Here is an 18,642-nt window from a genome sequence, read left to right as displayed (position 1 = left end):
GTTTTGAAGCGAATCGATTCCGGTCAACGACTAGCGGATGTGTGCCATAATTTAGGACTTGCAGGTTTAACTGTAAGAACAATTATAAAAAAATAAAGAATTAATTTTAGCAGCAGGAAAGATAACCGTTCCACTGCAAGCAACTAGGGCTTGGCCGGCTATTAGGTTTGAAATGGAAAGACTTTATAACTAATTTTATTAAAAAATAATATCCAATGCAGAATTCAGTTAGGTTAAATATTATAAAAAAAAGAGAGAGAGAGAGAGAGAGAGAAAGAAAGAGATTAGCCAATATGATGATCTGAAGAAAACTCACCTAAAAAAAAAAAAAAAAAAATGTGGAACCATTTAAAACTGGTAATGGCTGGTTGAATAGATTTAAAATCTAGGGAGAAGCCGCAATTGCAGATCAAGGAACCGAAACTTTCAAAAAAGAACTTGTTAAAATTATTGAAGAGGGGTATTGTGTGTTATACTTCTCAACAAGTTTATAACATAGATGAAGCAGGACTTTTGTGGAAATGAATGTCTAAAAGAAGTTTCATATTGAAAGAAGGAAAAAAAAAAACATGCCAGGTTTCAAAGTGGCGAAGGATTGGGTGACTTTATTGTTGGGTGGTAACACTGCAGGGGATTTAAAATTAATACCCCTTTTAGTTTATTTAGAAGAGGGCCAACTCAAAATCGACACATTTTTCATCATTAAATTCATGATTTTAATTGGAATTTTAAGTTTAATTTTGATAAGTAAGTAGTTACCACATAATTATATACGTATGTAATGCAGAATATTTTATATGTACAAATATTTGAATATTAAATATTTTGACCAACATTTGTGCATCTTTTCACTACCGTTTATTATTGATTAGGAAATATCCTATGGCACCGACCGCAACTTACAAATACATGTTACCTTATGGGAATGCAGCGCTCGCTTAGTGCTGATTCACTTAGCACTCTGTTTTTCCGGAACGAATTATCAGCATTACGCGGGGGTAACCTGTAAGTACATATGGAATATGTACTTACAGCAAAACCTACTTAAAATTCAGAGCAGCAATATTTACTTAAGAAGCTTGCCATTAATATTGATTCAAGCAATAAGACGTTGCAGTAGGGGGTTGGGAAGATGGTAAATTCATTTTTGTGAACATTGAGCCATGCTTTGTGTAATTGTTGCCCTGAAATGGGCAACAATAAGTGGCTGGGAGGTGGGAATTAGTGAATATCCCATCATATCTCAAATGTGTTTGGCAAGATCTTTTGAAATGCATGTGCAACCAAGGAAGGTGTCTTTGTTACATAGCTACTGTTGGGATATCAGAAGTGTATTTTTGATGATGCATATCTCCTGGAAAATAGCATTTGGGATGGAGCATAGAAAGAGCAGAAGCACTTTTTATGGAATGGTTTCAAAGTATTCTCTTGCCGTCTGCGTGTCATTATTGACCAGAGGCAAACAACTCGTAACCAGTGGCTCCCTACCATGATTTGATTTGTGTGTTAGCCTGTTTATGCTGCTGTCCAGTGCAGGATGGATTGTCTCTATACCAGTCTCTCCACACCCATTCAGCTATTAGTGGATCCCAGATGAAAAGGATGTGTTAGTGACTGCACAACATCATTATTTCCCAGCAGCTCTCTCTCTCTCTCTCTCTCTCTCTCTACTTGTACCAATACAGACAGTGAAATGGCATCAGAGGCAGACACGGCAAAAGGACAGCGATACTGCAACTGTCCACTTCTTGAAGTCATTTGTTAGTTGTATTTCCTAACACTAGTACAGACAAGGATGTTGTTACATTGTTGGAAATTTGGCAGGTTTTGAGATATCTGTTTTCTACTGCTAGTTGGAAGATCTGACATTCTGATGCCATATGGTGCTGTATCTGAGTCCAACTGTTCAAACTTCAAACCCACACAGTTAGTGATATGCTGTGTTCACCATCCAGGTTCTGATGAGGGTACTCTTATCATAGACATAATTTCTGCTGATTGCAGCACCTGTAAGGAGACCTGACCGATGAGTGATGTCTTCAATCGGGATTCATTGAATTGAGTTAAGTAAATGCAGATGGGTGGCATCTTAACTCTTGCTCAGATGATACTCGTGGGAGGGATTTAAATTTAAAAACGGATGGTTGTAGCATGAGCAGAATTTTGCTATTAGCCAGAGAGTTTTTTTTTTCATCTTTTCTTTTGGTTAATGCTATAAGCATGTTACCTTGTATTGTTTACTAATACTAATCCAACAGTCTGACCCCTTTCAAAGTTTGTTAGCCATATATAATGTTGCCTTATGATAAAGTGCACAACGTTAAAGGCATTGTGCACTTTGTGTTCACTCACCATTTTTGTTTGCCTGCAAACGTTTATATACATTGAGCTATTTAAGCTATTAAATGTGCTTAATATATTGAACTGTATAAATAATTTAAATGTATTAAAACTATTTATAGATTCAGACTATATAAATGCTGAAAACTGCTGACTAACTTAAAAAACTGCTAACATATCAGCATAAAGCCAAACCCTTTAAAATGTTTGTAATAGAGAAGTTCCACTGTATTTTATATTATAATTGTGCAAAATGGTGTATTTTAATGCTAACTAGCATGTGTACCTAATGAAATAAATACAAATATATATGTGCAGTTAATTGTGTGCTTATGTACATTATAACTAAAAGATTGGATAACTGTGGATTCAACTAGAGCAGGGGTCGGCAACCTGCAGCTCTTTAACTTTTAGCCAATATGTGTGGTGGGTGGCTACATAAAAATAACATTAGTTTCAGCGCAAACACTTCTCAGATTAGTTTGCATGTGCACCACGAGCATTAATAAATAATTTTTCAAAAAATATATATTTTTAATAAAACACCTATACTATTTCTTGAAAATACCCCCCCCCCCCACGCTCCCAGCTTGAGCTAAGGTGCACTCTTCAGTTTTTTTTTTTTTTTTTTTATTATTATTTATTAGATCAAAAATGTCTCTTAACTCAAAAAAGGTTGCCGACCCCTGCACTAGAGAACTGTTGAAGGTGGTATCAACTAGTAATATGCTTTTGAGGTTTGTTTTCTCAACCCTTGATACCCCGGGTTGGCTTTGTTATTGGCAACACCTACCTAATACCTTGTGGGGCCACCTTTTGCTGTGTGTGCCTTGGCATGGACTCCACAGGTTGTGTGAGGCGCCTCCGTAGCCAGGTGGGAAGGAGCAGCAGTGCGTAGCACACGTTTCTGGATTAGACCGGGGTTCGAGCCCGTCACCACCGCATATCCCTGAGCAATATGGCCTTAGTTGTTAATGCTCCAAATAACAAACAAACAATCCACAGGTTGTCCTGTGGTAGTACTATCCATGTGGTACACACTTTATCCAGTCATGCCTTCACATTGTTGGTGGATGGCTAGCATCCGATGTCCTTTTCCCTTATGTCCCAAACAGGGTAATTTGGTTTGAGATTAGATGATTGGACAGCCGTGGCAGAATGAAGAATTCATTTTCATGTTCCTGAAACTAGTTAACAACGTACTGAGTGTTGTGGCATCGCACGTTGTTTTGTTGATGTATGCTGTAGTTGTCTGGATGCACTGTTATAACGAGTGTACTTGGTCCGTGACAGTAGAAAGGTTGGCAATTCCATTGAGCTGTTGATTAATAGTGATCAGAGGAACCAGGGTATGCCACAAAAACAATCTCCAAACCATAACACCACTGCCTCCAGCCTGCTGAACACAAACAGCAAAACCATGGACCTGTGTTGCTTTCTCCAAATGCAGATACGCCATCAGCATGATAGAGTTGGAACGGGATTCATTAGACTAGGTCGGTGGTTTCAACCTTTTTTTTAATAATGGCACCCCGAAATCATTTATTTTATTTTGCAGCACCCCTACTTAATTTTCTGCCTGTTAGATCCGATTCTCTCTCTCTGTATATATATAATATTAATATTAAAAGATATTAAAAATATATATATATATATATTATATATGATAGTTATAATAATATAATTATAAAATTACATTTCATAATACAAATTATATATATATATATATATATACAGTATATGATAATTTTATTCTTTATATAGAGGTACTAAGTAAACGTCAATTATAGATCACCACAAAATTAAAAAGATACTGTACACCTTTTTATAATGGAATAAACATAAATTTTTAAAAAAATAATAAATTTAAGTAACCTAAATCCAAATTACGTGGCACCACTGGACTAGGTGACAGATTTCTACATGTTCGTGGTCCAATGCAAGACGCATTGTTCAAAGTCAGAAAGATCTGTGTTGGCTGATTCCTCCTTGCAGACACTTAAAAAACAAAAAAGAACTTTTTAGATTTAGGCTATTTATTTTTGAACTTTGATGTTAAAAATTTTAATTTATTATTACCATTTAGATTTTTGCAATTTCTAAATTAAAATTTTGTCTAATAAACTGCTTTTCGGGGGAGGAGGATTCATTCCCCAACCATTATTTAGTCTAATTAAATTGTCTGTTTGCTGAAACCTCACACCACAATATATTGTAGTGTGTGAGGAGATAGAACACAACAACCCTAACCCTAATATATAAAGCTGTTCTGCATAGTAGTATAATATTAGTAGTGGCAAATGATCCAACAAAGCAAGCTTATAAAACATCAGCAAAAAAGAAATTAAAAAACATTCCTTACCACATAACTTGTCCATCTCCTCCAATTGTTTATCTAATTCTTCCTTGACTTTATCTAACTACCCACTTCCACAATAACAGGTCGAAGTTTTTCCAACAATCGATCATCCACTGACTGAAGGCAAACCTTCACACATCTGTCTTGCAACCATTCCATCCTCAGTTTGACTTTATGCCATGTCGTGTATAGTTTGAGCAAGGAGAAGAATGCCATTGGCACTGAGTTTCTTCAATACATTCAAAGCCTTAAACATCTCACTTGGATCACTTCATAAGTGGTCTGGTCTCTAGACACTGCAGTTTGCAGAACCGAAGCCTTTCCTGGTAAGACCACCCCTCTGTTTCCCTCAAATATCTTTGGGGGTATTTGAGGGGGAAATGGGTCCTCCAGACCTGTACTCTACTCAAGGTGCAGTCTAGCCATTACCTCATACAATGGAATAATCTCCTCCTTATCCCTGTTAGCAGAATTTCTTATATTGGCCCCAAATGCCAAGTGGTCTCTTTAGTGCAATTTTCTAGTGTTTTTTCTATGTTGAGTACTAGCTTTTCTCATAAACAGTCCTCTGCTCACAACATTATTGCTTAGCGGGAGAGGCAGTAACACTTGCAGTGTTATACTCCCGCTAGCAGCATCACTGCTAACCACACTAGCAATGGTCTGACAAAAACCTTACTGTTCCTTTTAAACTTGCTTCATATGCATCCAACAACAGAGAAATTTATAAATTTTCAAAAAATGTAACTTCTGGAATCTTTGCTTGACAAACATAATCTGCCATAATTTAATACTGATTCTTATATTCATAGAACAACTACAGCAATAGACCTGACAACGTGCTCTCCAACATTGTTTCCACTTACTTATCTGCTGGATGTCTGGACAACCTGCTAAGTAGTGATCATTACCAGACAATTGTGAAATTCAAACAGGCAGATAATGGAAATTTTCAAAGGCTCATGCTATCACAACACGGATTCAGACCACTGCAACCAGTGCAATGGTCTGACAAAAACCTTACTGTTCCTTTTAAACTTGCTTCATATGCATCCAACAACAGAGAAATTTATAAATTTTCAAAAAATTTAAAAGCGAAGGCATTGTTCATAAGGAAAAATGCCAAAAAAAAAAAGATTCTTGGATTCAATTCTCCTCTACTATAGCAAAGAATACAAACAACAGAATAATCTGGAATAAAATTTTAAAAAAAGAACGTGCGGTAGATTTCCACTAGCATCCTCTCCAATGCCGAGGTGGAATGGGCAAATTCATAATCTCCAATAGAAATAGCCAATGCTCTGCCAGAAAATTTTGCACAAATCTTAGATATATTTGTATATGCACCTGTTTTTCAGCATCATAAAAAAAGTTGAGCAATGCAAATTAAATTTCAGCATATTACTCTCATGTTATCAATCCTTTACAGTGTTGAAGCATCAGGTCCTGGTGGGATTTACTACCTCATGTTACAATGCCTAGACAAAAAGACATTGAATTCCCTATTGGTTTTTCTGAATCAGATTTTCTCTGAAATTTACTGTCCTAGCTGATGGCATCATTCAACAATCTAGCTTTTCCTTGATCTGGAAAAGATCAGACTAATCCATGCAACTATAGATCGATATCCCTTACCAGCTGCTTGGGCAAGACAGAAAAGATGACACGTGATAAACTCAAATGAAACTTGGAATCCCACTCAATCATCAGTTGTCGCCAATACAGCTTTTGCAAAATCCAATTCACATTAGACCTTATGGTGAAACTGGGTGTAACATAACAGAACACCTTATTCCAAAAAAAAAAAAAAAAAAACATCTTGCCACCTGGTGTCATCAAGGTCTGTATGTCACAGGACTTTGGGGTCGACTATTATGATTGTGGGGTTTCCTTAAAAAATAGAACTTTCTAAGTGAGTTATCACAATGCCACTTCACAATCTGTTGTACAAAGAGGTGTACCACAAGGATCGGTGCCCAGCACTACACTCTTTTCTCTTAGAATAAACAGTTTAGTGCAGATCATTCTGTGTAGCGTAGACATCTATCTTTATGCCAACGACCTTGCAGTATCTTGCCATTCACAGAGGGGGGGCACCTCTGTAGCCAGGTGGGAAGGAGCAGCAGTGCGTAGCACACGCTTCTTGATTAAACCGGGGTTCGAGCCTGTCACCACCAAATACGGAGGATGCGGAAAGGTCAGGGAATGACCACCGCATATTCCGGAGCAATATGGCCTTAGTTGCTAATGCTCCTAAAAACAAAACAACAACCATTCACAGAAATGTGATTCATTGAAAGACCAAAGTGTCATGGACTTCACATAATGGTTATCATCTATCAGCTTCAAAAACTACAGCCATTCACTTTGCAAAAAAGCTTCAACTACATCCAGAACCTGAATTATCACTGGAAACTCGGCTGATACCACTTACCAACAATATCTGATTCTTAAGCATAACATTTGACACCAAACTGACATTCCAGAAACATCCCACTGACACGAACTGTCTGTATGAAAAAGTTGAACATACTTAGTCATCTCATCCATTATGTGGGGAGCTGATTGCTATACTCTCCTCCACCTATACCAAACTTTGATCGGAACTAGATTACATTATGGAGCCCTAGTTTAATAGAGTTAAAACTCTATTAGCATGTCTTAACATAGTGCAACAAACCTTCAGGAATCTGCTTACAAGAGCTAATTCAGCAGTGTAATATGCTGCTGACCAATGCTCATCAAAGCAAAGAAAATTGTACAACTTCAATGGAAAATGTTGTAACTACTTCATTGTTTGGGGAATGTCTCTTGATAACAGAACCTTTCAGAAACTATATGCCTATCATAAACTGTTCATTGCAAAGTTTGCCCACTCTTTGGCAAAAAGTGGCTTCAAAAGTGACGGCTGTTGTCCTACCAACAGCAAGATAGTCTGTCTCGTTAATTCCAGAATAGTATGTTCACTCCAGAACTCTATGCCAATAGGATAGCTTTGACATTTCCTACTAATGATTTCAGTCCAAAGACTAACCTACACAGATTATTTGAGTGCAGTAACAGCTCTGCAAGACAACATACATTTGTAAAATAAATAAAATCTGAAGTATTGAAACTCTTAACAATAAACAGACTTGTATTCTGTTGGATCCCTGGGCACACTGGAATACCAGGAAAGGAGGGTGCAGATAAAGCTGCAAGAAACTTCCATGACCATCAATTGCATCCAGATTCCTTATACAGATTAAAATTCACTCGTGCCAAGTATGCAATGAAAAATAGACAGAAATTTGGCATAACCAGTTAAGAAAAAAAAAACAAAATCCACAACTGTGGAAATCCAGCCTTCTGAACAGACATGAAGAGGTTGGTTTTGCTTGCCAGAGCATGTATTGGTCATACTCACCTTACACATCTCTATTCATTGCAGGGAAATCATCCCCCACTATGCTTGCTGTAGTTCATCATTAACTGTAAAACATAATCTTGTAGAGGGCACTCATTGTCAGTCTGCCAAATCTATGTCATTCCAATCACTCCAACTTGCAGGAGCCTCTTAAAATTAGTCATGTTGGGAACACACCAATCAGTTTTTCCACTATCTAAAACTGATTAATGTATATATGCCCTTCTAAACTCATCTTAATAATCTGTACTCTCTCTCCACAGGTATAGGTGCAAATTGGCCATAGCCCTTGTGCCAAAAAAAAAAAAAAAAAAAAAAAAACACTCCAACGATTCGTATATAATACTGGCAAAACCTTACAAGCTGCTGTGGCAGCTTGTATACGAAATGTGATTTGTCCCTTCGGAATTGGGGAAAGTCGGACACTCCATCATCTGTCTACCTGCAGCTTTATTCGGCACACCAAGCTGAACATTCTGACTTCGTGCCAGTTTACACAGACAGTTCGAAATCAGAATCATATGTGGGATCTGCTGCTGTCTTTACAGACAGCACTACATCGGAGCAGATTCCCTCTGAATGTAGCATATTTACTGCAGAGCTGTGCGCAGTTGAGTTAGCCTTGGATCACATTAGTAAATGCCAATACCAACGGTTCATTTTATATTCCGACTCTCTTAGCATGTTACAGGCTTTAATATCTGTGAGATATAATCCTCATCCAGTTCTGTCTAGTATTCAGCAGAAGATTCGCTTCGTCTGGACGTGAATATGATATCCGCTTCTGCTGGATTCCCAGCCACATTGGGATTACGGGAAATGATTTGGCTGACGCCGCAGCCAAATCAGCAATTCCCAATAATAACTGCTGCCTGTCAGTCCCCTATATAGACTACAGGCAAATAATACACGAGAAGATACACTCCCAATGGCAGGATTCGTGGAATAGACAGACTGCGAATAAATTATATCATATAAAGCCTGTAATTGAACCGTCACAGTCTAGTCTGCGCAGGAATCGTAAGGAGGAAGTTGTTCTTGCCCGGACCCGCATAGGACACAGTCATTTAACTCATTCGTTTCTGCTGAGGGCTGATGACCCTCCTATGTGTGTGTCCTGTGGCACAATTTTAACGATTAGACACCTTTTAATTGACTGTCCAGATTTTAGCAGCACCCGTTTTACCGCTTTTAATCATCTGACTGAACCTTATACACTCAGTCAGATTTTATCTGACAATGACAACGTGTCTGCTGTTTTTAACTATTTTAAATCAATAAAAGTTTTTAATTGTATTTAAAATTTATGTTATTGTTATCTCTTTATTGGTTTATTTTTTATATACCTGCTATTATATATCTGGACATGGTGGCCTAACTACTTAGGTCACTGAATGTTTTAACTTTTTATAATATGACCGATATTTGGCGCATTATAGCCTCAGTTGCTGATGCGCCAATAAAACCCAAACCCAAACCAAACCAAGCAGCTTGTATACACTGCTCAGAGAACTTCATATCTGAGTGTAGTGCCATGCAGTATGTTAATCTGAGATTACTGTTAGCAGTATGTAGCACCTTGAAAATTTCAGTAAACTTTGATTGACATTTCTCAGCCCATCTGCATAATTTTCTACATCTTGTTGCATTAGCTTACTTGATTACTGCAGTTAACCATCATGCTGACCTTAAAAATTAAGACTAATTTACTGCACCTTCATCAATATCATTAATAAATAAAGAAATTAAGAGAAATTTTCTTCAATCCTTTTATGTAGAATACTTCAGCATGGCACACTCCTGAATTAAATTAAATGTAAAACTATTTTTTAATGGATTCTCACCCCCAGAGACATTTCTTTTAATTTCTCTATATTAGTGCACAGATGTAAAACTCATTGAGCATCATAGCTCTGCCTTATTTATCTTAATAAATACAGAAAATAACAACGGATCCAGCACTGAATCCTGGCCGACCCCACTAATAACATTAGTAACCATTGATAACCATTCTGGCTTCTCCCCTGAACTATCCCTGAAACTTCCCTTCTGCTTATTCAATTTGCTGTATAGTAAATAATTTTGGTTTTATTAATTGAAATTCTTAAGCTTGATAGGGTTAAACGTGGAATCTAGCGACCTTTCCAGTTATTAAATAATTCTGTTATGTAGTAGTACAACTTATAATACTTTTTACATTAAAGTTTACATGCAGAAGAATGCACATAACATACAACCATCCTCTTTGTGAAAAGGGGGGGGGGAGACCTTGTGTAAATGTACATTGATTAATATGGAAGATGGGGTACACAAATCAGTGTACTCTTTTTCTGCTTATTCAATTTGCTGTATAGTAAATAATTTTGGTTTTATTAATTGAAATTCTTAAGCTTGATAGGGTTAAACATGGAATCCAGAGACATATCCAGTTATTAAATAATTCTGTTATGTAGTAGTACAACTTATAATACGTTTTACATTAAAGTTTACATGTGCATATTGCTGCAGCTAACAATTGTTTTTTCCCCCTAGGTTTCAGCAATTGATATGGATGTGATTGAAGTTGATCCCGATACCAATGAAATGTTAAAACAAATGGTAAGTGAATAAAGGTTTGATAAGGGAAGAAAATATTCTGTGTATATAAAAATAAGCTTAAATAGTAACGATTAAATTATGATGACTTTAATTTTTATTATTTTTTTTTTTATTCAATAGGATTTCGCTGGTATTCCAGGGCTTCAGGTGGTTCCTCTTTTACCATTTCCTGGTGGTCCTAGAGTGTAAAGACAACACTAAAAAATAAATATCTGATTTTCGTTATTCCTAGTTCTTGATTAGCAACAGCAGTTACATTGACACAACAGAAAGTCATGGTTTTTTGTTTCATTTTTTTTCTACAAGGTGTTTATTTCAAAACATTGGCTACCCTCCTGATTAGAGTGAAGGGTGGAGTTGAATGAATGAACAAGTCATAGATTCATGAGTCAGCCTCTTGTTTTTTGTTTTCATATTTTTACATAAAAACTTTTCTGCAGCACAGTCTAAAATTATATGAATATTATTTTGGCTGTGTTAATACAGCTTTTAAAAACAGTCTTCAATGGGCTGTTTTTAAACAGCTGTCCAGTTTTAATAAAGCTTGTTTTGTTAAATAGCAGATATAACATACTTAAAATTCCCTCAGAGTGAGCTTAAATAGCTCTGTTTTGGTAGTTTACTTCAGTTCAGGTTGCAGTCTGTATTCTAACTGGATGTGTACTGTGCAAAACATTGGCTATATTTCTCCTGCTTTCATGGCCAACAAATCCTTTTAAAATTTAAAAGAATTCGAATTTTATTTCAGCAGCGAATGTTACTAAAAGTAACAATTTGCATGTATTCTTAAAAAGTTACCTACTTTTTTATGACAATTCCAAAAAAAAAAGCCAGGGCTTTTTTTTTTTTTTTTTATTAGATCTTAAAGCCTTTATAATGATGAGCATATAACAGTTCACTTAATATAATGTACTTAAGATTTTAATACTTGAATGATAACATGTACACCAATGAGCCAAAACATTATGACCAGCAAGTCATTATACAAATCAAAGGAAATACGGTGCAGCTCCGGGCACGGTACAGTAAAAACACCTGATAACACTTAAGATTTTAATACTTGAATGATAACATGTACACCAATAAAGTAAAAACACTTAAGATTTTAATACTTGAATGATAACATGTACACCAATGAGCCAAAACATTATGACCAGCAAGTCATTATACAAATCAAAGGAAATACGGTGCAGCTCCGGGCACGGTACAGTAAAAACACCTGATACTGAGCTCCATTAATCAGTGTTACTCTTGTTCTTCAGATGAGAATGGCAGCGAACTCAAGCAAATTCGACAAAGGCCAAATTGTAATGGCCAGATGACCGGGTCAGAACATATCCGAAATGGCACAGCTGGTGTTGTGCTCATGGTCAGCTATGATTAGTACCTACCAAAAGTGGTCCAAGGAGGGGAAACCCACGAACCACCACACATTAAAATTGTGTGGTTGTCCAACACCGGCAAGGTGTTGGACAACCGCAGCTCATCGATGCCCGATCACCGGCCACAGCGTCTACAGTGGACATGTGAGCATCGAAACTGGACCTTGAAGAAGGTCGTCTGGTTCAGTGAGTCACGTTTCTTGTTGCACTATGTGGCTGGGTACACGTGCGTCATTTACCTGGGGAAATGATGGCATCTGGATGCACTGTGGGACGAAAACAAGTTGGTGGCAGTGGTGTCATGCTTTGGGTGATGTTCTGCTCATATACCCTGGGTATAGTCATCCATGTGCCGGACAGTGATGTCTACCACCTACCTGAACATTATTGCTGAGCAGGTACACCCTTTCGTGGCAACGGTCTTCCCCTTTGGCTGTGCTGTCTTTCAGCAGGATAATGTGCCGTGCCACACCACCCGGATTGTTCGAGACTGGTTCACAGAACGTGAAGACTTTCAGGTATTGCCCTGGCCCTCCAAATTCCCCAAACATCAATTCCATCGAGCATCTGTGGTTTGTGTTGGAACAGCAACTACGATCTGCGTCGTCTCAACCACGGACCTTACAGCCGTTAAAGGCTATGCTGGTTACGTGTTGGTACCAGATACCACAAGACATTTAGAAATCTTGTATCATCCATACTCGCCTTGCATGCACATGGAGGTATTTCAACATTTTTTGCTCTGATCAATAGCATGTAGTAATAATTCATGATTTATAATTTAGTGAGCTAATAACAAAAAAAAAAACTTATCAAAAAACAACCCCTTTTATATGCAATAAACTAACGATGTTTCTTTTCTGTGTATCCACTGTATTGCCCTTTCATTTCTCCACTCAGCACACTGTAATAAGCCATATCTCCAGTGCAACTCCTAAAATATACAGTATATGAGATATGAATAGAAAAGAAGAAAAAGAATAATAATTACTGGATTTTAATGAAATTTGGGATGGCTGAACAAATCTTTCTAGGAGCCAGATATAAAATTTCATGAAAATCTGTCTCTGGGGAGTTGGGTTTTTATTTGTCTGTAGACAGACATAGTTAAGGAAATAGGAACTGTAGGCCTCAGGTAGCCGGGTGGTCAAGAGCGAGAGTGCAGCAGCGTGCACTCTTTGAGTGAATCGAGGTTCAAGCCCGTGACTGCTGAATACAAGTCGAAGACTGCAGTTTGAAGCTGTGAGGTCTGACCTGATATCAAGTGGTGTGATATTCACAGATGCTTAGGGCAACTTCACACTACAAAGATCTGCTCTGTTATTATTTTTAGATCATAATGCTCACCTAAGTATGTGTCCCAAACTAGACAAAATATGAACAAAATGATGTGAATTGACAGGTATTCACATTGAGATTACTATCTTCACAATAAGTTAACAGAAAAATTAAACTATATTAGGTAATTAATAATGCTTATTTACAGTTAAATAATTATAGTTAGCAAAATTTTACCAAATAAAGAAAATTAAATTGGTTCTGATATAAGATGGTTGAGGAAAGATAGTAAACTTTCAATAACTCAAGAGATTTTTGAATGTGATTAGTCAAAGAATTTTTTTTAGAAAATATAATTGCCTGAATTATGAGTATAAAAATTTGAGAAACAAAGTAAATACCTTAAAACAAAAATTATTGCAGCAGGCTCCATGTTCAAATTGAAGATTTTCTAGCCAATTCTCTTGCTTTGTGTTGTAAGACCCTCTGTACACATTTTGATGTTATCAAGCCACTTTTTTATGTCTTTTCTTTGCTCTTTTGCCTTTAATCTTCCCTTGCAGGATTAGTCTCTGCAGGTCATATTTAGAGCCGTTTATAATATGCCTGAGATAGGCAGACTTTCTCTTTTTTGCAATTGTAGTCCTTGCTCTCTTAAGGATCCACTCATTGGTGACCCGATCTGTCCACAGAATTTTGAGCATTCTGAATGCCCACATATCAAAGGCTTCCTGATTTCTGATGACCTAGGTCTTGCATCCATATAGGAAGTGCTCCATGTGTAGCATTTGGCCATTTGATATCTCCTGCCATGATGATTTTCTTATAAGATGGATTTTATAAGATTTTTAAATAAATAAGCTTACAATTTCTGTTAGAATGTGTGGCATTAAGGGAAAGTTACTGCTATGGATAAAGGGATTGTTAAGTGGGAGATGACTGGAAGATAATTCCATAATATAAAAAGAAATATAGGTGTAATATAATTTTCAGGAAGATTTAAACTATGATAGTCTGTTGAACAACAAATTTAATGGTAACCATAAGCTAATTACTGTATGCTTTCAGTAATTACCATAATTAAGAATCTAAAGGCAGAAGTTCAATTAAAGAATAATGAAAGATTTTTCAATAGTATTAAAAAAATTAAGATGCTGTTATCCTCCATCTTGGATAATTTTAAGGTATGGTATGTGTATCAAAGTGGGAAGCTCACCACTACAGACCAGTGTCTTTGTAGTCAGTTATGAATAAAATTATTGAAAATTAATCAACTGACTCACTAAATTTGCAATGTTAGCAGTTTATATATGCCACAAAAAAAAAAAGCTTTATTGGAGGATTTGAATTCAATTGGAATCTTAATACAGCAAAACTTCCCTTAATGGAGCCAGAAGTTTTAAAAATTATATGTTCGATGAACTCTCCAAAATGGACACTAATACAGATGCAAACACTTTAATAGGCAACCTTTTGGTATTTTCAACCTCCCTGGATGGAACACAAAGTGGAACTAAGCCATAATATGTTACTTAAAAAACCCGGATTGCATAGATGACCAACATTACTAAATGTTGTTACATGATACAAATATGAAGCCACTTCCAGGTGAAGATATCTTCAAGTTTTTATCCACAAACTGAAAAGTGCACTCTACATTAGAAGATGGCAGTCTAGTCACAAAGGTGTAAAATTATGGTGGAATTTATTAACTCCCAGATAGGACCTCCGTAGCCGAGTGGTCAGGAGTGGGAGTTCAGTAGCACACGCTCCTTGAGTAGACCGGGGTTCAGGCCCCTGGCTGCTAAATACCGTTGATCTGCCGACCAGCATGGCAGATTAGGGTCCATTTCCTTCAGCATGAATTGCTGAGGAGGCTTCCATCCTGCAGTGGGTTGATAATGGCTGCAGTTTACCTTTACCTTTTTACCAACTCCCAAGAAGGTGTGGTGCATATTTTAGTTCAGTGAAGTGCAGTCTCTCATGTGTTATGGTTAAATTTTGAACGCCGTTTAAAAAGATGTCACCACGATGTTTCCCAGAGTTCTGCATTATTGCGAAAAATTCATAACAGATGTCTGTTCTTGCAATCAACTTAGCACGTGTCCAAACAAAGTCAAGCGAGTGTAACTGGTTCAAGGAAGGTTTATGCAAAACCTGGAGAAATCTACAATGTTCCAGTCGTGGGCTTAAAATGCCAAGGTGAACAGTGTATAGCATGTTACATTACCATCTGAGGAAAAAAAGTATACAAGTTGCAGCTTGTACAAAAGCCTTAAATTGAGGACAAAACCAAGTGGATGGAATTTTGTTGATAAATTTCTCCATGATTAGTTTTGAAATTGTGCTGCAACCTACTGAGCACTGATATTTTCCAGTTGGTGAATAAAACTGGGAAGTGGTTTCAGATTTGTATAATGTAAAGTTCATACAATAATTTTTTTCATTTTACAAAGGTGGTTTGTGGACACTCCTATATTTGATAAAAATGCTACACGATGCTTGACATTACTTTCATAATTGCTTTAGCTACAGAAGTGCCCAGTCTTTTGACTGGGCTGGTGATGATTTTCCTATGCCATCATGCCACTGTGCTCAGCAGTGAGAAGTGGTGGTCATTTAAGTAGCTACATAAGCAGATTTTCCTATGGTATTCCAGTCAAAAATGCTGATTTTTTTAAGAAATTAAATTTCCTGCTGTTTGCAACAGGCTGAAATCAAAAATTTAAAAGGGGAGGGTGTATTCTATTGCATTAAAAAAAAAATCTCAATAATGACAATGGACAGTGGCTAAAACTAGTAGGTGATCTAATTATCCATAATAAAAATATTGCCAAAATGAAATGCTATAAACAAAAGTATTCATATTAATTTTTGCTAAAATTTAGTGAATTGAAATACACTGGAGTTCAAAGAAAGTGTATCACTCCTTAAAATTGTAATTGTCATCCGAATAATGTAAGGATATGGCAATATTTCTTACAGATTGCATCAGATAAGATTGACGTGTGTAGGCGATGATGTAATATTGCATCAGCTGTTACTTTCAGCTTATAAGCATGCCCTGCAAGAGTTGCAGTCATTCCTTGTGTGTGTCAGGATGGCGAGTTATGTGCAGTTGACACTGCGAAGAGAGAGTGCTATTGTTGCTTTACGTGAGGAAGGATGTTCTTCCTGTCATTGCTTATAGAGGCGCCTCCGTAGCCAGGTGGGAAGGAGCAGCAGTGCATAGCACACACTTCTTGATTAGACCGGGGTTCGAGCCCGTCACCACCAAATACGGAGGATGCGGAAAGGTCAGGGAATGACCACCGCATATCCCGGAGCAATATGGCCTTAGTTGCTAATGCTCCTAAAAACCAAATAACAAACAAATCATTACTTATAGAGTGTCTTGTAATCAGTCGACAGTGAGTAGATTTCATTACAAACTCAATACTGGTTCTGCTGATAGGAAAAATGGAACTGGATGCAAACGAGTCTCTACGGCAAAACAGGACTGCGTTTTGAAGTGCTTATGCCTTAAAAACCATAAAGCTTCTTTGAACTGAAAAGAATGGGAAGAACGTACAGGAGTGGTAGGAAGTGCAGTAACAGAAGAGGCCTCATCAAAAATGGACTTGTAGCCCGTCGTCCTAAGAAGAAGCCCTTCCTCCCAAAAAATGAAAAAGGCCCAATTAATTTGGTGTAAGGCATGTTAAATGGACCCCTGAGCAGTGGAAGTCTTATTTTTTCGGATGAGAAATTCAACCTGCATGGCTCTGATGGGAGACAAATGATTCACCATAGACGTAAAGAATACCATCCAGACTGTGGTGTCTACAGTGAAATTCTCCACCAGCCAAATGATATGGGGGTGCATTTCGAATCGCGGAGTAGGTCACTTGCAGTTTATAAAAGGTTCCGTAAATGCCAGTGGATATATTAGAAGGCAAATTGCTACCGACCATTTCAACCTGCCAAGTAATCTTTCAGAACGACTTCTCCTTGTCATTGGGCAAAAAGTGTAAGTAGGCATTTCTGTAGTTACTTTAGCTTCATTTTGCATTAGAGGTTTGACGCTAATGTGTTTACATTTATTACAGGTGAAAAAATGGTTGGAAGGATGGTCCATCACAACTCTTAGCTGGCCTATAGAGAATTGTTGGCATTGTGTGGAATCTGCAGTTAGAAAGAAACCAAAGACTCTTCATGAACTTCCATAGTTCATGTTTGGAACCATGAACTATCAGTTGATTATCTTCAGAAATTGATCTTGTCAATGCCTCGAGGGTGTGTTGCTGTCATCAGGGCCAGAGGCGGTTCAACTAAATATTAGTTTGCACCTGGTAAACTTTTCATTTAGTTTTCCATTTAAAATGATAAACTGAAGCAAATTGAAGGCTTCTGATAACATTTCAGCCATATTTGTCGTGTTTACCAAAACTGTTGTATAAAGGTTGCAAATGTGCATTTTGGAATATTTTGAAAGCACCTGTCAAATATTACTTAGCTTGCCTTAACTATTAATAAATATCTTTTGTTTCTATTTCTATTTGTGGTGCTAGTCATTATACCATCGCTAAAAAGGGTTAGAAATGTGAAATTCCTAGGTGATGCACTTTCTTTGAACACGAGTGTATGTGCAATGATAATTCATTAAAAAGCTTAAGAAACCAGTTACAGAGAATTTCATTTTTCCAATTTTTTTAAAAACTGGATATAAGGGCTCCTTTGCAAAGCAGACGCCTGCACTTTGCAGAGGAAAAGAAATTTAGTCCAATAATTGTTTTCTGCACATCTGTTCTGCAACCATCCTTAGTGCACTTCATGTGAGAAAAGGTAAAAGGCCATCAGCATTTAGTTAACCCTTTTAAAGCCTTATACACTTCAATTAGGTCACTATCCAGATACCTGGTTTTGAGGAACTAAAATATCTTATTTACTTGGGTTGTTCCTCTGTGCTTCCTTTCTTTATATCTATGTCGTTTCCTAAAATGAGGTTTACAGACCTGTCAGCAGCATTCCAGATGTAGCCTAACCATTGCCTTTTTGCAATGGAATAATCACGTTTGCAGTTTCTGTATACACAATTCACAGATTCCCATTGACTGTTTCAGCAGCCGGTTTGCACATCTCGGAATATAACTACAGTTTCCCCCTACATGTTCATACTTCACTGCCTTGAGTTTGGTACTGCCCAGATGAAACATTATTTTAGGAATCACTGCTGCTCCTATACAGTTATCACTTATAAACTCACCATTTTTCTAGCCCTACTGCTTAGCTTATGCAGTGCC

The 18,642-nt window shown here is 37.1% G+C and overlaps 1 protein-coding gene across 1 annotated transcript in view; it reads left to right on the top strand.

Annotated features, from left to right (window-relative positions):
* RpS17 (ribosomal protein S17) overlaps window positions 1–10,928 on the top strand; it is a 59,818-nt gene extending 48,890 nt beyond the window's left edge. The window contains exons 4-5 of the mRNA XM_090377127.1: window positions 10,638–10,703; window positions 10,824–10,928. Of these exons, the coding sequence (XP_090233253.1) occupies window positions 10,638–10,703; window positions 10,824–10,892 (135 nt within the window). The 3' untranslated portion in view covers window positions 10,893–10,928. The remainder of the gene's footprint in view (window positions 1–10,637; window positions 10,704–10,823) is intronic.
* Window positions 10,929–18,642: the final 7,714 nt, after the last annotated feature.

This window comes from Mastigoproctus giganteus, chromosome 7 (genome assembly GCF_048544385.1).
Source record: "Mastigoproctus giganteus isolate SK-2022 chromosome 7, ASM4854438v1, whole genome shotgun sequence".
In the NCBI taxonomy this organism is placed as follows: Eukaryota; Metazoa; Arthropoda; class Arachnida; order Uropygi; family Thelyphonidae; genus Mastigoproctus; species Mastigoproctus giganteus.
The sequence above is the reverse complement of the archived record's forward strand: the minus strand, read 5'-3'. Positions and strand labels throughout refer to the sequence as shown.